The sequence below is a fragment of the Melopsittacus undulatus genome, chromosome 4 (genome assembly GCF_012275295.1).
Source record: "Melopsittacus undulatus isolate bMelUnd1 chromosome 4, bMelUnd1.mat.Z, whole genome shotgun sequence".
Taxonomy (NCBI): domain Eukaryota; kingdom Metazoa; phylum Chordata; class Aves; order Psittaciformes; family Psittaculidae; genus Melopsittacus; species Melopsittacus undulatus.
Window position 1 is genome coordinate 30,138,845 of NC_047530.1, and position 24,891 is coordinate 30,163,735.

At 44.9% G+C, this 24,891-nt stretch overlaps 1 protein-coding gene across 3 annotated transcripts in view; it reads left to right on the forward strand.

The window, feature by feature from the left end:
- Nucleotides 1-297: 297 nt before the first annotated feature.
- FOXN3 (forkhead box N3) overlaps nt 298-24,891 on the forward strand; it is a 137,737-nt gene continuing 113,143 nt past the window's right edge. For all 3 annotated transcript variants that reach the window (XM_034061934.1, XM_034061936.1, XM_034061937.1), the window contains exons 1-2: nt 298-430; nt 3,128-3,684. In XM_034061934.1, coding sequence (XP_033917825.1) covers nt 3,142-3,684 — 543 coding nt within the window. In that variant the 5' untranslated portion in view covers nt 298-430; nt 3,128-3,141. The remainder of the gene's footprint in view (nt 431-3,127; nt 3,685-24,891) is intronic.

A 24,891-nucleotide genomic window follows, 5' to 3' on the forward strand; every position in this document is an offset into this window, starting at 1 on the left:
GCTGGAGGCGGCGGGTGCACCCCGGGGTGCCGGGCCGGGGTCGCAGCCGCCTGCCCTGAGCAGCGCCGCCCGCGCCGCCTCCCTCCCCCACCGCCGGCGGCCCTCCCTTCCGCGGCTTCTCCCGTCTCGGCTGGCCCAGCCCACGTTTTCCCTCTCTCCCCTCCCTCCCTGGTCATGTGTCGCCTTTTTTGTTTGCAGTGGAAACAATTTCTCGCTCTTCGGCTCGCACCGAGGCTGACCGCTGCCCGTCGGGAGTGCGGGGCGGGCGGGGGGCTGGCGGCGGCCGGGTCCCATGCTGGCGGCGGAGCCCCCTGCACCGGGACCCCCGCGGCACCCTCGGGGCTCAGGCTGAGCGATGCCCGGCTCCGTCAGATGAAAGTTTGCACCACAGCCATGAAGGGACCGCGGTGAAGCCGCCGCTCCCCGCCAGGTAAGTTAGTGGCGGCGGTGGTGTTGGCGGGGACTGCGCAAGGAGCTGGCGGGCCCGCCTGGGGGGTGGCGCGGTCCCGCCCGGCTCGGCCGGCTCTTCTCTGTTCGCCCCGGCCCCGCGGCCGCCCCGCGCCACAACTTGGCCAGGAGTTGGTGCGCGGCCGCAGGGAGCGCGCCGCCGCGTCCCCGCCGAGCCCGTCCGGCCGCGCCGCGGGGCCGAGCCGCGGGGCCGCTCTGGCCCGGAGAGGTCCCACCGGGGGCTGCGATTGCCGCTTGGGCAGGACTTTGGGGCACGCACGCACCCCGCTCACACACACACGCACACACACACACGCGTGTCCGTCAGGAGGGGCCCGGGAGAGGCGCGGCGGGGGGCAGGCGGTGCGGGAGAAGTTGTGCTCCGTGGCGGCGGGCCGGTGACATCTGGCCGGCATTGGAGGTATGCGCGCCGCCGGCCGCCCGCGCCCGCCCCGCCGGAGCAGTGCCAGTCTCCTAGCAACGCCATTGATTGGCTGCGGCGGCGGCCAATGGACGCCCGCTCCCCGCGTTTCCCCCCTCTCCGTGCGAGCAGTACAGTGTGAACGTGGAGCGGGGGGGGCGCCGCTGTGCGCCTGCCCCCGGGGCTGCGGGCCCCCGCCGGGCGGCGCGGAGCCCCCTCGGGCGGGTGGCTACTTCAGCGTGTGTCGGCTGGCGGCGTGTTAAAGATGTTGGTCCAACTGCGGGCTCGCATGTGACCGGCGCTCCTTTGTCTGGCGGTGGGGCGCCGCGGCAACCGCCACGGGCCTCCTTAACAGAGTCGTGTGACCCCCCCTCCCCCGCCCCGCTCCAGTCCCCGGGTGCAGCCGCGGCCGAGCCCCGCCGCACACGGGGTGTCAGCTCCCGGCAATCCTCGCTCCCGCCCAGTCCGCAGACGCCTGTGGCCGGTACGAGGGGGCTCGGCGGGGCAGCCCCGTCACCCCCGGCGTCCGTGAGGACTGGGGAGGGGAAAACAGAGAAAAAAGGGATGGTATGATACGGCCCTTTGGGAGGATACTGGCAAATAAGCAAATTAAACAGAAAGAGAGCAGCATGTTGTCATAGCAACAGTGCAATTAAATTACTTTACTGTCAGCCATCATAATTTTCCTGTTTAGAAGCTCCTGGGACGTAACTTCCATTTGGAGTCAAAGTTGAGTGTGTGGCGTACGTAGGCGATGCCAGTGCCCCCGGACACCAGCGATACTGGTGTTTACCTTCTGGCTGTGCTGGATGCTGTTTTGAAAGCTAGGAAGTGGGACCTACGTAAGTTTGGCCTCCCTGTGTTTATATCTGCCTCGGTATTTTTTCCTCTTCCAGATACTTGTGTAAAACCACATGTTTGCTAAGCTTATTGGGTGATGGTGTGTGTTAACAGGCTTCTGTGCATGAAAGTTCTGTATGTTTCTTTTTAGTAATGGCTGCTTTGGTGTAAAGTGCGTTTAGAAAGACCTGAGGAACTTTAATTTTCCATTTTTACCCTTTCGTAACAGCTAAAACTGCATCATTTCTCCTTCTCAGAATGGATGTCCTTCTCTTTCTTTCCTGTACATTGATCTTCATTCTGTTGTTGCCTGTAGTTTTTTTTTCCCCCTTCATTTACGGTATTGACTCTGTGACCACATGATTTGAGGGAACTGCTGAGGATACGGTTTTGGTACAGGGAATCATTTTGCTCTGGTTCAACACTTGTGCAGGAAGCTTCGTTGTTTTTAAATCCGGTATTAACTCTCCTCAGTTTTACTGCACTGCTGTTCACATTTCCAGACCTAAATCCTGGCAGTTTAACTGTAAGGAGAAGCTAAGAGAGTCTGAGTCTTGCTTCTGAGGTGGAATTGTTTGGCTCCTGTCTGCTTCTCTTGAGCTGGACAGGTGCTCGGTTTCACCCAGCTTCAGAAGGGCTCAAGTCCTCTGGAATGTTACTGACTGCAGGTGTACTCCCGGGGCCTGCTGGTGCAGTGCCCTCTGCAGCTTGTCCACCTCTCCAGTGCCACTGATGGGCATCCCAGCAGTCTTTCTGCCTCTGTTTTCTGCCACGTTTGAAATACAGCTCAGCTTATGTAAAAATCTTCTCTGTTTACATACATTTTTAAAGTGCTCTATTCCTCTGGCGCTTGTTTCCCCATGTCTTGGCCCTGGTCCCAAAACTTCCATGCGCTGCTTTCCCTCCTCCCTTCTCCTACCCCAGGTGGTTTTGAAGTTCTGTTGTCATTTCTGACTTTTTGGAGCTGTAGTCAGGTTTGATGCTTGTCTGCATCAGCCTTTAGCCAGAGTGACTTTAAACATGGTGCTGTTGTATTGTCCTCAGAAGTGGACCCCTCTATTTTTTATTTAATATTTTTCTTTCTAGTTCATATGCTTTTTGAAGTGGTACAACAGGAGTGTTCAATGATTTGATATACACATTCATCATTAAAGGGATCTGCTGTGTGGAGCTTCATGTACTTGAAGAACTGAGGTGTATTGGGTTTCATTCTATTAGTTGAAATTTCTTCCCTTGTCCTGACTTCAGCTTATTTCACTCCACAGTTGTGGATGAGTAAACAGTCTGTAATTTTTAATACAGGTGGCAAAAGGCCAAGTGACCAGTTAGGGAAAAGCTAACAAAATGTTATGCAATATCTTTTTATGAGCTAACTTTTCTCTGTTTCTTTCTCCCTTTCCTTTGGATTCACTCTTCCAGGAGTTGCTGTCTAAATGGGTCCAGTCATGCCTCCCAGTAAGAAGCCAGAGGGCTCAGGAATTAGTGTTCCCAGCGGATTGAGCCAACGTTACCAAGATAGTGATTTATCCAAGGCACTTCATGATGACGAAGACCTAGATTTCTCTTTGCCTGCCATCAGATTAGATAAAGGGGCCATGGAAGATGAAGAGCTAACTAATTTGAACTGGTTACATGAGAGCAAGAACTTGCTGAAAAGCTTTGGGGACTCGGTGTTAAGGAGCGTTAGTCCTGTTCAGGACATTGGTGATGACACGCCACCATCTCCTGCCCACTCTGATATGCCCTATGATGCCAAGCAGAACCCCAACTGCAAACCTCCTTACTCCTTTAGCTGCCTCATATTTATGGCCATTGAGGACTCGCCAACCAAAAGACTGCCTGTAAAGGATATATACAACTGGATCTTGGAACACTTTCCATATTTTGCAAACGCACCCACTGGATGGAAAAATTCTGTGAGACATAATCTATCCTTGAATAAGTGTTTTAAGAAAGTGGACAAAGACAGAAGTCAGGTAAGTTTGGAACTATGGAAACTGATCTGGCTCTGAAAATATTGACCTGCTAATCCCAAAACATGTCTGTAACAGTGAAATGCAGAATATGCAACGCTGTCCCTGGTAACGTAGTTCATGAAATTCAGAGAGCCAACATTTCTTTAGTATGGCTCATTCTGTTTTTATTAAATTCATTGTCTAGACATCTGTAAGAAAGTACTAGGGGTGTGTGTGTGTTTTTGCTTTCCCCCCCAGCTGGTATCTTCATGCATAGTGGTTAAATATTGTTTTTAGTTACCATGCTGTGGTAATGGTTTCCAGCTATACTAGATGAATGTAATCATGTTATAAATAGGCTGCTTGCTGTTCTTGGCTTATACAAATGTATAGTGAAAGGGTATGCCTTATGTAAGAGTCCATTGCTTTTTTCCCTGGTCTGTGCTGTAATCTGAAAAAGCTTCCCTTTCTCTTAAACAGACAGAAGTAGTTCTGAATTTTGGTTCCATTTCAGACAGGTTTTAGAGAAACTCTTCAGAGAGAGGATACTGGTCTGGCATCAAAGATGAAACTTCTCATTTACAGGAATTTCAGTCATTCGCTTCCTGGGCTCGTGTAGCTTCTGTGACTGGTGCAGTGGCAGAAGCCTGTGGTGCACGGTTCTGATTTTGGGTCTCTCTTGTCATTGCCTGGTTTCATTGCTGAATCCTCAGGAGCATCTGCAAGAAGAGGCTGTGAGGAGGAAATGGGGAAGTGAGGCAGGGGAGGCAGCCCTTTGCAAAGCCTTCTGCTGCGTTAGTCTGCCTGGGAGCAGGTATCAGGTTCTGAAGGCAACCGTCTCAAGAAGTAGTGCTCTGGATGAAACTTTAGCAAAGTATGAGTATACTGATGAAAATATCAGTTTGCAGATTAATTTCACAGGCCTTCTCACAGGTTAGTGAAATAAATAGGTGGTAAAATCACATCACTGACTGTTTGTCTCTGAAATTGGCTGACAGTCAGAAAGTGGACACTCTCTTCTGGTAGAAACAATAGATGCACTTAACTTTTGTATTTCGGTGAAGTAAATGCCAGGATTGTCTTGTAACTAGTAACCCTGAAACTAGACTTCTGTTGGTGGTGCTGTTCTCCCTATTTTGTGTGTCATTTAACTTTAAATGCTGTGGAGTAGGAGCTCAAGTAACTCTAGAGCAAGAGTCATACATTACCCTAAAGTAGCAACTTTTCATTTTAGATTTCTTAACTATCTTTTCTCTGGAGCTTTCCTTTTTCTATTTCCCCAACTTCCCCCTTTTTTTGGATATTATTCCCTAGAACCCATGTATTGCTGATCACACTCTGGTATTTTTATCAATTAGCTGCCATGAAAGATTGTGTATGGGATTTAAAAAAAAATAAGAACAAGTTCCTGAACTGGGTCTTGTTTTGTGTAAGCCAGAATCTTAATTCTTGTTTGGAAGTGAGACTATAATAACAAGTAACATGCCCAGACTGCTAGGATCCAGTCCCAGACCATAAGAACCCTTCACACAGTACATTTAAGAAACCCACAAAACGTTGTAACTGGCAAGGCATGTGTTTAGCATTGCCATTTGTGTTCTTTCTGTCCCTCTTCCTCTGTTTACAAGTTGACTGTTTAGATTACAGCTTCCTTCCTATGAGGAACTTGTCTTCATGTCTATCTGTCAAATATCCGGCAGTCTGCTGAGCTCGCATGAACAATACCACGACGCGCAGCTTCTCTGCAGGGAAGTGGCAGAGCACAATGCATGACTAGTCACCTGCATCTCGAATCTGTGATTAGAGCCATGGTTACATAGCTAGACAGCAAGGTGTGGTGGGAGGCCTTGCCTGTGTGAATAACGAGGTGGGGTTTTACTCATTTCTTGAAAATCCCAGGTTATGAGAAAGAATTTCTTCCACCTCCTGGATATGCTAATAACTGCAGGTAGCCAGCATTATGGTGAATGAGATGAGAATCTCAGCTGTACAACACAGCAAGGCAGGTCATTTAAATCTCCTGCTGGGTTTTTCTCATGTCCTGGCCAGGGGATGTGGCAGACATAGTCCTGAGCACAGAACTGGCGCTTGGTCAGAGTTGCTGAATCAGGTGCTTGACAGCTAATTGTGGACTTGGAAAGCAGTAAATGTCAACTGCTGGCTTTGAAAATACCTTCGTGTGTGTGCACACGCACACTTGGGGTTGATCTGAATACTTTGCAGCCAGCATCTCTGCTGTTCAGAAGGGGGGTGTCCATCTGAAGGGTTCTCTGGTTTTAGGCTTTTTCCTTTTTGAGGAATCGCTTCTTGCTGCTTCTGCCCGTTTGCAGCCAGATTCCACAAATTGCAGGTTTGGAGTCTGCCTGCCTTACTGGTTTTATGTGGGGGAAAAAAGTATTTAGCAAATGGCACTTTACAAAATGCTAACAAGACAGGCTCTGAAACATGTATGGTATGGGGGGAAGGAGTTAATCGGTGCTGGGAATTGTAGGCATTTGCTGGTTGATGTGCATTAACACATCGTGAAAAGCTAGAAGCTTTTCCTCCCTAACTTTTGCTTTCCTGTGTTTGTTTGTGTAGCCTTTCAGTAATTGTTTTTCTAAAAAAAGTTCTGCTGAACACTTAATTCTTTTTTGAATTCCCTCTGCATAGTAGTTTTCTCAATCTTGGGTTCCACTAATTTATATTCATGGGGCTAAATATGTATTTAATAGTGTGCAGCTTTTTCTGCTTGCATATGAATGCTTGCAATTCCTGGAGAGAAATCCCTGTAACAGAGGGGAGAGAAAGAAAAGGAAGACTTACAGGGGCTGCATCACTTAAGTTTTTGACTTGCCCCATGCTGGTCTTTTTAGGTCTGGTGTGGAATGCTTGGAAAAGACATTCTACTCCTTGGATATGTTTATGCACTGCTGCTGTTCCACTTCAGCTGCAATGCCATCAGGTTTACCTGGCAAGCCGACAGAGTGACTATTCATGTAACTTTGCGATGAGGCTGATCTCCTGGATCAAGACGGAGAGCCGGGCTGAAGAAGGGAAAATGCTGAGCCCTTGATTGTACAAACCTCTTTGCATTGAGCTCAGCAGTTTAATAATAGTTGGCTAGGGTATGAAGTATCACATGATGGGGAGTAGATGAGGAGTTCCCTGGCTTTGTTTATACTGACAGACCTGTGAATTCAGTCGTTCACATTAATTCTATTGTGAATGTACAGATCTAAATGTCCTCTAGTGTATGGCCCGTTAGCCCGTGACTTCCCTGACTTCCCTACCATCTGGTCCTTGGCTGTAGAGAGGAATTCTTCTTGTATATGTGTCTCCAATAGCAACGAGTTTGCAGTTGATATGGAAAGTAAGCAGTTGCCCTAGCAACAGAGTTACTGATGTGGCAGCTTCTCTGCTTGCAGGGAAAGGACTAAGCTAGTTCAGACCCATTATGTAGGTTTGCTGTAATTATAGCTGCGCCCACTAGTGCTGCTCTAGCTGAGGGTTTGTTGAAAAATTTTGTTATAAGCCCAATCTTTTTCCCTCCGTTGAAGGTTTGTTTTATTCCTGTAGGGATTCCTGAGTTGCGCAAAGGCTGGTAGGATTGTATTTTCAGGGCATGGGATACATCTCTGCCTTTCATGAATGCAGACTTTCTTGATCATTATTATCAAACGAGTGGACTAGGGGAAAGGCTGTTTGACCTTGTTGGCTTCTCTGTAATTTTTTGTCTCAGCGAAGAGCCCACTGTTACAGGAGCTGAGCTGGGGGTCTCGTCCCATGTTCCTTTCTGCTATTCTGCTGTCTTTCCTCCATCTGTGCTTCTTCAGGCATCCATCCTATCAAGAGGGTTCCTCTTTGTGTCTGCTCTGTGTTGTCTGAGATAGGCAAACGCACACATGCGCCTGGCTGTGTGCATGCTGAAGAAATTCAAGCCTCTTAAATGTTTGTTTTGCACTCGTACTGAGGGATGTCTTAATAAAAATGTAATGAGGGTAAAGGATATGTTTATGGGGACAGGAGAAGAAAATTCCCCTAGCTTGATGTGGAAGTTATTCTTAGAAGTACATGGTCCATAACTAGGTCATGGAGATCCAGCCAGGCTCCTCCTCCGTCTGGGGCAGGCTATGAGATCTAAGGTCTCCTGAGTGGTCCTTGGGCTCTGCAAGAATCGATATCTGACTTGTCCTCATCTATTGCACTGCCTCACCTAAGGGCTCTGCCAGGGCACCTGATGAGAGCTGTGGGGGGACCCTTTGGGTGCAGGAGACTTCAGAGCTCCCTCCTGCCAAGATCTTTGCTGTGATAATGTCCAGCCTTCCAACAGGTAAACCCTGCATACCTGCAGAAATACAAGTGCTAGTTGGAGAGGAGAAGGAGCTTGCTTGTTTTTCCTTAGAATCTCCTAATCCAATCTGCATATACACAAAGGTGAGGGATGAAGGATCCTGTTCACCCTCTTTAACATTATTGTTCAAGATCTGTGAAAGCGTGGTGGCATTCTGGGGATAGGAATGATCTCCTCCATTTTTAATACTGTTATCTCCTAGACTGACCCAAATAACACCAGCGTCAGAATTTCACCACATTCATAATGTTTGGTGGACGTAAAGTGGAAAAAAAACCCAGCAGCAAAACAACCCAAGATTCATGTTAAAGGCTTCAGATAATGTTGACTCCATTAATAAAATAATGTCCTAAATAAGTGGTCCAGCTGTTAATTTCCCACATTTTTAATAGAAGATGTTGTCATTTTAAGATGAAATTTGTCTAGTTTAAGTCCATTTTTTTAATACTCTAGTATGTCATACTAAAAAGCTATCTAGTAGCAGAAATGTTCTCCTCAAATTGGTATGCAGAGAAATGAGGGTCATCTTATTCCAGAGCAATCATAAAAGTCTCTAGAACTGTACTCTAGAAATGTTAACATGTAGCTTCCAGATATCAGACAATTTATGGAGAGCTTTTCTTGAACCCTTTCAGTCTTGTTTTTGAAGTGCAAACCCCAGAAATGACACAGAATATTTAAAGAACAGATTTCCTAAAGCTGTGTGTGGAAATAGCATGCTTCTGTTTCACTGGCTTTCAGCTGGTTGACTTTACATCGGAGCTTACTCCTGCTGTGGAGTCTGCCTGTATTAACTGGTTTACAGCTGTGCAAAACATAATCAGGTTTTTTTTTTTTTCAAGTAATGAAGAGCTGGCAATATCCGGGGAGTCCTCTGGGCCTTTTATCTAAGGTATTTTACGTTATCTTGCTCTTGGTTAAGATAGCCCATGGGCAGGCACCCTGCTGGGTAACTGGGGTGTTGGTTGCACATTGACAGGCAATTGACCTACCCAAGAGAACTGGCTGCTTAGGTTAAATAAATTGGAGTAACTGGCCATATCTGTGCTCCTAATCCGGAGCAAGAGCATATGAAATGTATTTAGCTGCACTGAAGGAGTCCAGACAAGAAAGCAGGAGCGAGCCCTTGGGCTTGAGGAGTAGTGGGGTTGATGAGTCCTTTTTTTCAGCCATGGTTGCACCTCCCTTGTTCCTGGCTGTTTGCTTTAACACCTTCCTGGCACGTGAACTCTTGCATTTCTGTGACAAACTGTGGATCTGGTCAGGGATCTGATCCGGCTGGATTTTTATCTTTCCCTCTTTCTAATTCTTGAGTTGCCTTTCAGCTCAATTCCCTGATCCAGGTCTCAGTGTAGTCCAAGAAACAGCTGTGCCGACACAATGGAAGAAGTAGATGATGGGGAGGGTGAGGAATTGCTAAGGAGGCAAGGCATTACTCACAGAAGAAAAGCCTGATAGAGACTGGCAGCTGCAGGGAGAGTTGGTGTGTGACTGCTTGATGGGGTATTGGATGTGGGATCCACCACAAGGCAAAGGCTAAGATTAAATAAGTTTAAATACAATGGGAGGCTTTCTTTTGCTTGAGACATTTCTTTTGGGAGCAGGGCTGTGCTATTTGTTGTGCAAGTGGCCTGTGTTAGTGGCTTTTCATAGTGTTTTACATCTGACTTAAAGTGATTAAAATCTGGGCTGCCACCATCAGGCATGGTCCCTTCCCAAACTGGCTGCTTGTTCCCTTTGCTGTGGGGCTGAACTGATCTGGGGTTGTATTGTGACCTCTCTTGAGCTCATACTGACAGATGTGCCACCATGCCACAAGCAGACCGAAAACTGTGCTAGTTTTTGTTTGGGTTATTTTTCAGTGGGCTGATTTGATTGGATTCATTTTTAGCTCTCTGCTTAGCTCATGGTCACTGTGGTCAGAGGAGCACCAGTGTCAGCACAGGCCGTGGGCTCAGCTCTGTTTAATGTGGCATGAAACCATCCCTGCAGCTTTCTGCCAGCTCAGAGCTGACCTGGCAGCTGGAGACCATGGGGAAGGGGTGGGAGTTGCTCCTACCTCTGAGAGCACAGGCTGCACTTAAATCACTGGGGGTGCTTGTGCATTCAGTCAGATACATCCTTGGTGTGGTATTGGGCCCATACATGGGTGAAATGGTCCTAAGAAAACTGCACAGGGATGTGGTTTTGTTTGGTGTTTTCTCTTTATCTCAAGACTGGTTTCTGTTGCTCAAAGATCTGAATATTGGCCGTAGAGGTGGCTCTGGATGGAGCTGTCCTGTGAATCCTCTGAAAAGCTATCATGGAGGAGGGAAGGCTGTCCATAAAATCAGTTGTCAGGCTTTTCTGTATTGCTGTCTTTTATGTCCTCATCACCACTCAGGTTTCTTCTGTCAGAGAGCTAATGAACTGCTGTTGTCAGTGCCAGCAAAGGAAGCACAGATCCTGGGGCTGTGCTCTGCTTTGAGTGGAGGAGTCCTCGATGATGGGGTTGGAGTATACAGGAGTGCTTCATGTGTCCATTTGTGAGCACTGACCTGTGGGGGATCCTGTGGTGGTAGGCAAGACGTACCTCTGAGCACCAGGCAGGCGTACAATGGTAATTGTGCTACCTCCACTTGTGGCTGAACATCAGAGATGAACCGAGCTTGCTCATTTGGCCAAGTGTGTGTTCTTCTGTCTTGCACTTCAGTGCGAGCATCCGTTTTAATTACGAGGTATGTGTTCTTTAGACTTCCTCCTTCCTTTCCTAAAAGGGAAGTGTTTTATGCTGGCTGAAAGAGCACAGCAAATTGTGCTGCCTGGCTTCTTTTCCTGGGTGAGGACCTCCTGAAGGACTTGATCATAATTGAGCAGTTGAAAATAACTGAGAAGTTGAAAATACTCTTCAGGCATCCTGAAGGAGCCTTGGAGTTGCTGGAGAAGCTGCCTTTCCTTGCTCTGGTTTCAGGCAGTTGCTGCGTTCCACTCCCTGACCAAGGCAGCTGAAGCCTTGGCTCGTTCCTGGGGCAGCTCTGTGTTTCTGGTAGCATCGTTCATACTGGCCTGGTGGGGTGTGAGGAGCAATCTCCAGGCTGCTCATACCTGTTCCTTCTGCGTTGTTTTCAGCTAATTGCTGTGTCTTCATCATAAATCCAGCTGAACCATCTGAATGATCCAGGGTAACACAAGCTGGAATCCTTGTGAAAAGGGGACCCGGTGTGACTCTTATTTTTAATTTAGTTGATATTTGTATGCTGGTCAGTGGGGGCTTAGCACATAGAAATATTCAACTTATTTTCAAGATTGGGATGACCTAGGTGAGGTCGTGGTACAAGCACTGCATGTAGCTGCAACAAAGCAATATGTTATGATGCAGTTAGTCTTGTAAACATGTATTTGCTTAAAAATCCCCACATGGCTGCTTCTGAGTAAGTTTTGCACAGTAAGCATATAGGGAAAGACTGTGATGTATGTTTATATGTATTTTTTGAGCTACTAAAGGTTTCTATCTCTTAAGTATTTGCTTTTATCTTTTGATTCATGATCTGGTATTTTTGACCCAGTATAAGTTAAGTCTTCTGTCTTCTAGGTAAAGGAAGATACTGAAGAAAATTTGCTTTGATGAGATGTGTATGAGTCTTGCTGGTTTTCTGGTACTTTTGGTCTAAGTCAGTTTAAGAACAGTGAGGTTTTGTTTTTCAGTAGTAGAACTGGCTTGTTATGATTTGGTATTAAAGTTCTGAGCTCAAGGAAAGAAACTGTTTAGTTTTGCTTCCTAGCATGTGTCATTTGATCTAAGTCTCGCTTAGTTTCAGTCCCTCTCCCAGCCATTCCCCACATGCACCAGTACCTCAGAGCTGGCCAGAAGCAAAGTACCTGCTCAGCTCCAGAGCTGGGAACTATTACATGTGGGCTGGGTGAGAGGGGAGATGCCAGTGCTGATGGCGTGGCAGTGCGTAAGTGACGAACAGCAGAGAAACAGGCGGTTCATTCAGGTGCACTTATGAGTCCTTGACACTTGTGCTCTTTAAAGGTAAAATGGATCCTGTACATCTGCTTGAATACTTGTATCAGTCTTTTATCTTAGTTTTTCTGGCTTACTCCGATGTGTGTTTTCTCTGGTTTGGGAGAATTCAGGCACAGAAGTAATACCCTACGTTTTCTTTAATTGTGGAAAAACCATGGCTCTTCTGAAGGAGCAGAGGTGTTGCTGTTGGTCAGTAGCCCTGTGGACAGCGACTGGGACACGTGCCATTCAGCAGAGTCTGGCTGGCCTGGGACTAACTGGCCTTGTGCACGAGGGCAAGGAGCACCTTCCTCACTGGTGCTGCTTTTAGTGAGAGCTTCCTGAGATGTTTTCCCTTTGAGCATAATCAGTTTCCAGGACTGAAGTTCACAATGGTTCTCACCCTTAGCTCTCTGAGAGACTGCATAATGCCTCTGCTCTGCCATGCCATTGTGTCTGTGATCCCTCTTAGCCTGCCTTCAGATCTTAACTGCTCATGTGGCTGGAGCTGTTGAGAATTCTGGCGAGATACTACACCTGTACCATGCTTATCGTTGCTGCCATGTCTGGTCATTTAGTGCATATTGTTGCAATGGCATTAAAACTGTGATTCTCTTTTCTGGAGAATAAGCACATTTATTGGATGCTGACAAGATTTACCTGCTTGTTGGCAACTCAGCTGATTTCTAGAAAGTCCTGAATTTCTTGTAGCTGTAACTGGTGTCAGACTCATTGGTGACAGAGGTCATGCAAGATAAGCAACAGTAGGGAGGAAGAAGAGGAGTGACCTTCTGACTTTGACATAGGTTTTTTTTTGCATCCCAAATTCTTGGTAGGTCACTATTGGCCCTTCTCAGCCTGGAACATTACTTGTTTTCTTCTGTTACCCACCAGTTTGGACTCCTGGCTGCTGAGGAGCTGCTTTTGACTTACTGGTGAGTAAACAACAGCAGAATGGAGACTGAGGGCTGTGAAAAGTAGCTGCTGTGTGCGTAAATGATGCTTCTGCATCTCACTCAGTATCTGTAAAAATAATTTTTAGTGACAGTACATTTTAATTCATTAGTTATGTTCTTCAGATTCCCTTCTGGGTGTTACAGAAACTTTGTCCTGTGAACTGATGTAAGGATTTGTGGTAGGACTCACTCCAGGGATCTTAAATGTGAGTGGTTTTTACTTTGCTGCAGTAGAAAAGAAACCAAATTGCTGCCCTTAGCCAGTGACTTAAGATACCAAAACACTATCTACAGCATGCTGAATTGCTATATTTCATTGCAGCAGTGAATGGTAGCAATTTACCACTAGCTGAGTACTCTCAGGATTTTGAAACGCTGGCGTAACTTGCTGAAAGATGACTGTTGGTAAGCAGAGGAATGAACGGGCTTCTCTATGGGGAAGTCTCAGTGGCATGGAAAAGTGTCTATGGCAGTGCATGGAGCAGAAACTTATTGATGGGATTTTGCATAAGAGAATCTAGTTGAATGCTGAGTTCACACTCATTCAAGCTATGAGCAGAAAATTAGGCTCTGCTCCAGAGCTATATTTATGAGATCCCATGGCTGCCTACTGTGGGAGAGTACTCACTGAGATGAAGCTACTATTGTAAATGTTTTTCTGAGTTCACAGTTGAAAATGAAAAATGCCTACAGTGCAACTTACAGGGGCTGTGAGGTTAATGCAAGGCTAGGGTTAGGTATCCTCCAGCTTTCATTTACGTGTTTTTCACCTCCTTTCCTCACTCTTTAGGGTGGAGAGTGGGAACACACCTCTCCTTGGGTTATGTGTGGAAATAGGGAGATCCTTCATGAAATACTAAGCTAAAAAGCTTAGAGGGAGAGAGGTAAACATCACTGTTAAGTGCTACAGAACATAATAAACTTAAGACTTTATTATGTTGGGGAGAAATAATTAGTTCTTGCGTGGTTCATCTTTAGGAATAAAGTCCTGTTGCCGTTCTGGAAAAGCTGTATGTTGAAGATTCTGCTCCTTACCACTGCCTCGCTATCTGTGTGCAGCCTTCTCCAGCCCCAGAATAGCACAGAAGCACTGCATTTCTAGAGCTCCTCACTGCTCTGGGGAGCACTTTGAAGGCTTTTGGAGAGGAGTGTTTGACAGCTTTAAGAACTGCATGCTGCTGGCTCAGACAGAGCTACAATTACACTTAGAGAGAAAATGGTACAGAGCTCCTGGGTCAAAAGGTATTTAGTTCTGCAGGAAACCCCTTCAGAGATTATATTTATTTATAAATGTAACTAGAAATAATGATATGATTCTTACTTAATTCTACCTTTCCTAAGGTACTTCAGGACTAGAGAGCTGTACATGAATAGTGTAAGTATTTTGTTGGATTGCATAGCTAAGGTAGGGAGAAGCACATGGTGTGTGCAGGAAACACAGGTTTTCAGTCTACTTGGGAGAGGTGGATGTTGGAGGGGCAGGATGTGGACGAGATGGTAGGGAATCAGATAACTGCTGGTGCTGTTAGTGTTGTGTGGTTTGTTTTGAAGCAGCCAGGTGAACTTGTCCAAAATGGTGGGTTTTCCCCCCCCCCCCCCCCCCCGTTTTGGCAGTTAACATAATGCATTTATTGTTACATAATTACTCAGTTGCACTGATTTATTTGGGTTTTCTCTTTCTTAACTCTCCTTCTTTAGAGATTAAGGTTTCCTCCCTCAGTGTTGAGGGTTAAATATACAAACCTTGATGTTGCAGAAGAGGGTAGATTTGTGTTTTACTATTTTATAGCAAGTTCTAATAGTTTTGAGACTCTTGGCTGCATGGCAGAGAAAGAGGAAAGAAGCTGTCACAGAGACAAATTGCACAGAAGACTCTATGGTCTATTGAGACAAATGGGATTTTATTGCTCAGGCTGTACCTCCTTTTGTGCTTAAATGAATTTATTTTTGTATCTATCTGTATATGTGTATATGTGTACACAAATACATTTTATATATAAAAAATGCTACATAGTCATATAGGCTTTTAGATCATCCAAACGCTTTTAAGGTAAATTGGGAGCAAAAGGTAGTATGGATTTGGGTTGTCACACAGAGGTTTCTATTTACTTGTATCTCTGCGTTAGGAAAACAAGATGCTGCCATAGTGGTGCATCTCTGCAAAATTTCCCTGGGACAAATGTGTTCTGTTGGCACAACTGCTTACCAGTTTAGCTTCACCAGTTCACTCTAAATTAAGAGCTTAACTAACCTGAACCATCTCTCTTGCTTTTTCCAAGCCAAACCAGCACTTAAAATTTAGTGAAACACCTACACTTCAACTAGTTTTTTGTCCTTTCAGGTTTTGCTAAAACACCTGTAAGATTTCACTGCCTTTTGGGCAGTGCTGCTTTTGTTTGGAAGAAAAAAGTTCCTTGTTCTTGGCTTAGCAGGTCTGCTTTGATGTGTCATTTGCTGTTGGCTTTTAGAGCTGAGGAACTTTGAATTTGGAAAAGCAGAAATGTAATTATGACCCTTTCCATTAGGAGACAAGCTTTTGTGTTATTGTTTGATTAAAAAATACAGCATTTTCATTTAGAAAGCTTTGATTTTAATTTGTAGCATTGAAATGAAAGATCTTGCTTTCTCTTCCTGTTTTTCTGCTGACTAGGAAAAAAATGGGAATATGTCCTCCCCCCAGCTAAAATGCTTGTTATTTTGGTTTCAAAGTAAACATGCTTATGATCTAACCACTTTTGCTAATTACCATCTGCTTCTTCACCAGCACTCGAGTCCCACTCACCCTCCAGTGTGTAGTATGCCAAAAATGTGTTTGGCTGGGCTTGAGCTGACGGGATGAGAGTCCGTGTCTTAATTATGGTAGAATTATCCACTTGTGTGCCACATCAACTTCAATTTATTTCCCTTGCAATTTATAAAACAGGGTTCACAAACTTGTTGCTGAATTTGCACTCTGAGCCTTTAATTTTTAGACATGCATTAAAAAGGGGGGGAATTTGCTCCATCAGTATTAAACTCTTGTTTTTTTCCTGTTTTGACTTTCTGTCCGTTCCTCTTGTTTGGCATCAGGTTAAACAATAAAACAGTTCGAGAGCTGGTCTAAATAGCTTTCCAGTCCATGCCACATGTAGCCCCAGCCTTCTTGTACTCTGTACAGAGACATGTTTTTGTTTGGAATGGGAGGCAGTTCTGTAATTGCCCAAATAAGTTCTCTGTGTTGCATGGCTTTTAAGTTAGACCAAGTAATGCTAGCATCTAGGAGTATGTGTGTGTGTGTGTAGTATTATGAATGGATATGATAAAGATGAGGGGGTGCCTATATAGAGATTTGGGCCTTGAAAGTTTTGAAAGTGGCTTTAAAAATCATGTCATCTAAAATAATGGGGGAGAGAGGGTGAACCTTATTTTAGAGCCTTTAAGGTCTTTTTCAGACTCTTCTACAGAAGTGAAGACAGCTAAAAATACTTCTGTGTGGTGCCCATGTCCTGTCCCGTCCTGGGATTTTGCACCATCTCATGGCTTTCTGATGGAGACATCTAGAATCCCAACATACTGAAAATACTATGAATTGGCATTATTAAAGCCAGATTCTGGGTGTTGCAGTAAGTTGTAATCTGTCAAGTTCCTTTCAAATTCTTGGTGGTGGTGTGTTCAGTGTTGCCTTAGAGAGGCGTCTGCAAGGAAAACAGAGCAACAGAGATCATCAGTCAGTGTAGTGCAGATGTCAGCATCTGTGGTCATTTGGCACAAGTATGAAGAGAAGAGAAGGACCCTGTGGAGGGTGCCAGCCAGTGGCTGGTGCTTTTACACAGGTACATCTGGCTGCCTTTTGTGGAGCAAACGGTAGTATGTTTTCACACCACCGGCATGCTCAAGGGCTGGTTACTGTTTTACAGCAGGACTTGGTTCATTGTGCAGTTTTGAAAGGTAAGATTCCTGCTGTCAAAGTTTTTCATTATCAGTAGGATCAATGAAATCAATTATAAGGTGCTCCTTCCTTTTTTCTGAGCCTTCAGATAGGGTCTTCAGCCATTCGGACATATCTTTCTAGGCATATGTTTTTCATAAAGGAGTTTGTATGTTATTTTTGGTTGCTTTTCACATTCAGGTATTCATTTATGATTGCTATTTTTGTAATTTTTTCCCTCCACTTAGTTCTTTCTTTCTTTACTTCCATCATTACTGATATGGAACTGTTCATAGATGTCAGTCTGAGGAATGTGTGGTATGGACAAGTGCTTTAAATCACCATTGCACTGTGCTGAAAGTGCATTTGCATTTCGTAAGAGAAAAAAGTTGGCGATCCTTTTCTGAAGCAAGGTTTTTTGTAAACCATCTGCTATTTTTGGTGTGTCAAACATGAAGGCTTCCTGTGTGAAACTGATAGAGAAAAGATCACAGGAGACCTGGAGCAGTGACTCAGGTCACAGCATGCCTGTTTGCATGACACCTGTGTCATCAAAATAGCCTTGCTTTGGCATCCTTAAATGAGATTTTCTTTTCCTTTAGATGGTGGATCTGTTCAAAGGCATATTTGATCATGAATAATTTGGAGGAAAACAATTTTGCATCCTTCTGAGAATATCATATATCATCTCATCCTTGTTAGTTCTGAACTCTTAACAGCATCAACATCTGATGTTGGGCAAGTTGTCAATTTTCATTACTGGAGTCTGCTCAGAAGTTGTTTCTCCCTGTTTCCTTCCACTTCAGGCATGTTAAATTAGATAAATTCATACACTGATGTTTAATCACTGAGCACTAATAACCCTTGTGCAATATTGATCAGCAGCCTCCTCATATATGATGATCAGAAAGAGTAATAGCTTGCTAGTGAACACCGAGGACTGGGAGGGTGAGGACTATGAGCCCAGTGTAGAAGCTGATACAGCTTTTCGAATTTCCAGAGGTTTCTAGATGTGTTGTTCTCTGGTTTTCCCCTCCTCCTGCTCCACGCTCAGTTTTTCTTCCATTCTCAAGTTCAAGCCAAGCAGTGGACAGTGTGTCTTTTGATAAGTACCCCAGTTCCTCTTTCTCTTTTTCGCAAGGACCCTGTCATCCCTCCTCCTCCTTCTCACAGTGCACTAAAAGCTCCTGGCGGCTTCCTATGCAGCCCTGTTTCATGGGGGCTGCCTGTGAACACCGCACTTGAGAACGACTGCGTGCGAGGTAATTCAGTTGAAAAGAAGAACCGGGGAAAACCCAAATAGGCAGGGCTGCAGTGTGTGGGTTGAAAGCTTATTTTTTTCTCCCCTTCCTCCCACTCTTTCCCTGCTGGGTAAAAGACCCGGTCTGTGCCTGAACTTGCTGTTTTGAATAACCTCTTCTCTGCACACAGTGCCTTGATGCTCACATCCCGTTTGCTACCAGTTTAGCTGAAAGAGCACCCTGAGGAGTGACGCTTCTATTTCTGTTGGGTTTGTTTCGGTGGGTTTGTTTCGGTGGGTTTGCAGGCTGACTGCTGCTGCCTCCACCACGTGCCCTTTGAGTCTCTTCTGTGAATTTGAGGAAACCCTCTTTTCCTTTGTTTTTTTTTTTGTATGAAATAGCAAAATCACTATGGGGTTTGGAATCACATCTGGAAAAATAAGGTGGACTTTAAACAGAGGAAGAATCTGTATTGGATCAGGATCCTTAAGTATTTAGAATTTTATTAATGCTCTGCTAATGCAGAACTAGTCTGCCTGGGAAGTAACATGAATAAACCTGTGAATCCTACTCTTGCCAAGCTGTAGGTTTTGATCAGGAGCTTGCTAGCTTCTTTGGAAAAAAAATAGATTTAAATATTCAATTTTTTGCTTTAAGTCTATGCACACCAGTGAATCTACATCTTATTTCTCAAACGTAATCACATTGCCATGTTTAATAAACTGTCTGCACACTTTCAAATCTGTTTTACTGGTGGAGGTGCTCCGGGAAGCTGAAATACAGTATCAATTATCCACTCTAAAATACACTTGATTGAGTGGCTCATGCTGCAGAAGTTTCTCATGCCAAGCTTTTTGTTGCATATGCTGCTTTTAGCATTTTAAGAGTTGTGACCCATGTAGCCCTGCTTGTAAAAATACAGCACCTAAAACACCCAAGGCAACAAAACCCCTGTAATTGTCAAATCTATTGTTGATGTGCTGCAGGGAGAAAAATAGTAAAGGGAGTTTTCTCATAGTTTTAATGAATCTTACTGTGAGTAAAACTTTGAAGGCTAAGCAAGTCCATTTTCTTACTGTCTTTACAAGCTGTGCTTCTACAGCAGATTTAAAGTAAAAATGGGAGGAAATGCAAACACATCTGAATTAATTGCTCGCACAATGAGAGGTTCCTGTATTGTTCCTTTTAACTTACTCCACCCTCAGGATGACTTGGATGAGCCCTGGTGATTTTGCTTGCTTTTGCTCATTGGCACTGCATCCTTCTGCTGAGAAGGACAATTTCTCATCTGCTTCTCCTCCCTGACCTTCGTGGTAGGATGCTCATCCCTGGGCTGGGTGCAGGCTCCCCAGCTGTGGCTGGTGCCATACACCTGCAGGTGGGGCAAGGGATTGTGCTTGCATGGCCAAAGTTACAGCTAAAAGTAAGACATGGTGCTTTTTAACGACCTGTGACACGGTAGTCAGTGGAGGCAGGCAGGCCCCTTAGCAGCCCACTCCTCCTCTCTGCCCAGGTATGTAATTCCCTTGTGCACTTGAGATCAGTCTTCCCATGCTGAAAGCCTTTGGTGCAGTTGAGGTGTGTTTCTTCCTCTCCCAGGAAGGCTTTTATGGCTGGCTTCCCAGAAGATGCAGGAAGAGGTTGATGTTGAAGGTGGTGGTGCTCTTCCTCCACAGCCAGGCTGGCGGGGGCTTGCTGCTCCCTGTATGTCCGTGTGTAGGTCTCAGTGGTGTGCTCTCCGATGGGATTTCCTCTTGTTCTCTGTTACAAAAAAAGCAAGACCTCAGATCCAGCCAGGTGAGGAAGGCTGTCTCCCTCAGGCACTGCTGTTTCAGTCCCACCAGGGTGCCCTGTGTCTAAGAGCGAGCCGCTTGCTGAAGCAGCTGGATTTTGACCTCCCCACAGGAGGCTGATTTGCTCCTGGAGCTAAACGGTCTTGCCCTGGTTCACCTTCATTGCAAAGCCATTGATCAGTTTTGGCAATTTAGGAGGCATTTCTCTAGAGCCGTGTGACACTACCTGGCATCTGGGAGGAAGGAATGTTGGTGTGTTCTTGCTATGCATGCAAAAGTACCGGATTGGGGTCAAGTCCCAGACTTTTTAGAGTCCATGAGGTTTGGGCTTGTGGCATTTTGGCTGTGACTTGCACTGTGTGAATGAGGTGGAGGCTTCAAATGCAGACAAGAAGTTGCCTCATTTTGGAGGATGTTTGGAGCAAGGAGGGTGTTTGGTTTTGCTTTTTTGGGGTTTCATTCAGCCATGAGAAAGAGGAGAGAGAAAGAGGAGTGGTAGTAAAAAAGAAGTATCTCTGAACACAGTGTAGAAATTGGACACAAGCAGAGTAAAGTATGTGTATGTAAGTGGCAGAAGTAATTTGTGTGTTCGTAGATGTGCGGTAACGCTGAGGTCTCTGTTGCAGGAGGATGGTTTTCCTTCAGCGTGTGGCTGCTGCAGGGGACAGGGATCTGTTGAGGTTGCCAAGCAGGGCTGTTTCCCTAAAGAGCCCAGGGACACTTGGAAACCCTACATCTAGGCAGCTTCTCAAACTGTTTACCTAAGTGCCTGGTTTTCCCCCTCAGTTCATCATGTGAACTAATATTAAATACTAAGTAAGGAAAACCCCTACATTAAATAAACAGTTATGGGGGAAATGGTGCAAATCCATTAGTGTTTGTCAGGTTTTCCTTATTTCTATTTTTATTTGTCACTGCTAATGGATTTAGTGTGACCTGCTCCCTCCCTCCAGTCCCTGCTGGCTGTTAGCCCCTTCCCCTGGAAATTCACTCACTGGCTTATTTCATCATTAATACAGTAGCAGGTGAAAAGTGACCTGTGAACCTTTAGTACGGATATAAGCGTTGAACAATTTTTTAATATCTATTGTGTGAAGGGTTGTGTTTTAAAATTGTCACTGGATTTCTGTGCACAACATCACTGTGTGTTTGTAAGTAAAGGCAATTTGTGTCTCTTCTAATTGTATAATGTAGATAACATGAAGAGTATCAGATGACCAGTGGGTATTTAAATGAGTGCCCCATCGACATGAAATTAGCATTCCTTGCTAAATGGGCTGTGGTTTGGAGACTCCGGGATTTTTTTCTTTTGCCTTTGACTTTATAGGTGACCTTGAGCACTTAACTTCTCTTTTTATTCTTTTGTTTCTGTGTATCCTCAATTTTCTTTTCAATAGAGTAGGGGTAATTACACCTTCCATGTGTACACAGGAATTCTATAGGCTGAAAAAGCATTATTAATGCCACTTGCTATCTAATCTCCCTCAAGTATGCCTTGTGACAGCCTGTAAGCCTGACAGACTTGTCTTCTGGGCTCTCCTGCCTTTCCAGCCCAGTCTCCCTACATCTGTTTGATCTTGCACTTTGTTCCTCCCTAGCAATGTCACAGCCTGTGTTCTTCAGTGCCCAGACTTCACCTAGCCTGGGGAGGCTTTGGGGAATGTCTGGTGTTGCTAGGCACTAGCGTGAAACAACATAGTGCTACTTTATTAGAGGAGCCAGGTATTGTTTAAGGGCAGTTAACGACACTGCTTTCTTCAGTTACTTGCAGGATTTCCATATGGCAGTCCCTATAGCTTTATAGGGTGGTGTGCATATAAACTCAATAAGGAGATATTTAACAGGCTGAATATGACTCTTGGGTGCATAATGCAACACCTCCTGAGCCTGTTGTAGGAAATCGTTTAATGATGAGAGCAGTGTGAAGATACTGTGGTGTAGCAGACCCACTGCTGGCTGTAGGCAGTAGTATTGTGAGCTTACCTGTACTAATGGGCATACAGGTGCTGGTGTGCTGCAGGAGCAGTGGAGGAGCTAGAGGAGCAGCAGTGGACCAGCTGTGTCCGTGGTGTTACCTGGCAATGAGTCAGTGTGATTGGAGTAACAGCAGAGGATCACTCCTGACCTGGTGCTGAAGTGCCCCTTGTGGGATGAGAAGCCTGGACACTGGGGACATGCCTTGGGTTGCTGGGTGTCCAGGTCAAGCATTAGAAGATGTTTCTGATTTCTATGTACTCAAGAGGGGGAGTGCTGAGGCAAAAAACTGCTGAAAAGCCTGTGAAGGCCTTCATTTGTATAAAACCTGAATACAGTCCCTCGGGTGCTGTCTCACAGCCATTGCTGTGAGCTGTTGCTTACAGTTCCTTGCCCTACCTGTGGCAGGCAGGGAAGGACCTGTGCTTACCTGTGTATGGGTCACTCTTCAGAGGTCTGTGTGGGGGCCAGACTCCCAGGCAGTGCTGAAGGGAGCAGGGCTCTTCCTTCTGATAGCACATACAAGCCCACAGGTACAAAGAAAACTTCTAATACGTGTTGTGCTGGTGAGACTTGAGCTCTTTTAACATTGGAAGACCACTGCACAGTCGTAGCACTTTCTTGTGTTGCAGGATCTTGCATTGGATCTTGCCTTTGAAATAGGGTTGGTTTTTGTTTTGGATTCTTTTTTGGCTGTAGAATGCCACAGCCTTTCCTTTTCTCCAGCTGTAACTTCCCAGCTCTGGTCTAGCCTCATTAATCCTGTAGCATTGTTTATTTGCATGCTTGGCTTCCTGTTTGGTTTGGGGTTTTTGTTTTATTTCATTTCAAGTATAAGTAGTCCTTTTCCACTATAATCATACTTCTCATTCTCAGGGAAGTTACTTACCCTGTTTTGGAAGGACACCAGGGGCCTGAAGATGTTCAATGCCCCCATGCCATTTGGGGCAGAATCGGGCCGTTTTTCTAAAGGCAAACTAGGGGTTTAAAAGGTTGGTAGCTGTGTTAGTGTCTGGGGTAGCTCATTGAGCAAGTGAGCTAAATTGTCAAGAGATGAGCATGAAAGCAGTGACTTGGACCTGTGTGATTTGAACTAATGGATGTTTTTACTTGGAGCAAAATAAGATTTAAAAAGCCCCCGCTTTTTGTTTTCTTCAGAAGAGCTGGTGATTTCTTGATGCAACCGGTTTACTTGGGTTGAACACTATACTCCAGCAAGCCTTCCCATCAGACCTTTAACTTCATTCATTAAATGAGCATATATTTATGGTTATGTAATTATGTTTTAGCTAGTCAGGGCTCTTTTTCAGCTTTGTGCTTAGGCTGTGACTGCTAGTTTACTGAAAAAAGACCTGAAAACATGCAGGAGAAGTGGGTGTGAGGGTTTTGTTATGCTGCATGCAAATGATACTTTAATTTTCTCCTCGTGTCAGGCTGTCACACAACACTACTGACTTTTCTTGGAAGGGCAGGGGAAGTTCCTTACTCTTTTGAGTTCATAGGTAAAAGGGGGATTTTATGTGAGGGTTTCTGAAAATTAAATGTTTGCCATACAGTTGTTACTGTCATTAAAATGGCTGTTAAGGTTGATAGTACAATTCTTTCAAACAGGCCGTATAGAATTTCACTGGTCTGTGCTACAAATGTTGGAAGAGAATGAAGAAAATCTACTCTTAAACTTCATGAATAGTTATTTGTAATTTTTATGTGAGATTACAGTGGATCTAAGGAATGTGTTTTATAATAATAGCAATCTTTGGCAGAGGCTTTGTTTTTCTTTCTTTAAGAATTCCTTTGCAGTTGTATTTTCCTTTTTAAACCAGCTGACCTCAAATGATTTAAGTGCTCTGTTTGTGTCTTTCTGCAAATTACTTCATTTGTTTAAACAGGGAGCCTCTTCTGCAAGGTGCATAGCTGTTAAAGAGGATAAAGGTTTACTATTATCTGTGACCACTCATAAAAACTATTTAAAACTGCAGAACCAATGTAGACTAGCAGAGCAAGCAAGATGATGTCTGTCTTGATAATTTGAAATACTGATGAGTAAAGGTAACAAGTGTTTTAAACAGACCAGTGGACCAATTTTGGCATCTTAATCTTGAATCTTCCTGAGCATTTGCCAAATAAATAGTTTAAACTTTGTTATATAGTACCTTTCCCCAGTTTTGATACTAGTATGCTCATTCTGCCTCATGTAGATGAAGTTGAATTCATGTAAATTAAATGAATTCTGAGTTGGTCCTATTTTAGCAGTGATGCCCTTCATTTAGAGGAGCATGATCATAATGTGAGGGGTAGTTAGCTGAACTGAAAAAGTGAGGTGCGCCCTTCTCTGCATCACTGTCTGCAAGTGAATAGCGCAAAACTGGCCTTAGAGTAGCACTGCTGGTTGCACAAGTTCTCATTTGATACTGAAAAGCGTCTCTGCCCTTGCTGCTGCAGCACTGATTGAGCGTGGCATCAGTGGTTGCAGTAGACCTGCATTTTTTACCCTGAATGAATTTTGTCATTGTAAACCACTTGTTTCCCACAGTGCCTGCATGATGTGTGCAAATCTGCAAGAGCAGCAGCATATTTGGAGAAGGATGTGTAATCTGTGTTGTATTGTGGGATGGTTTTGAAGTCACTTGGCTGGTGTCTGCATAGTGCAAGGAAGTTACTTAAGCAAGCCGTTCTATCCTGAGGGGGATTCTGGAGTGATTATTATGTTCCTCATGGTCATTTTCAGAGCTGAAGACAGGGTGTCATGAAGTATTTTACTTCCCTTTCTCCTGCCTCTCCATCTCCTTATAAAAATCCTTCACTTTGCTAATGAAACAGATTTTTTTCATAAGATGAGAAGAGTAGAATTTGAGTTCAGGAGATCTTGCTGTTCACTTGCTGTCCTTGGGAACCAGTCAGAAAACTGCGTTAGTCAGGGTTTCCAGAATTGCTCTGTGTTTTGGGTGATGGCGGTGTTGGGTGGCGAATGAAAGGCCCTGCTCTTTCTGGGGGTAGACGTGTTCATGATGCCTGTTCTTGTGCCAGTCCTTGCTG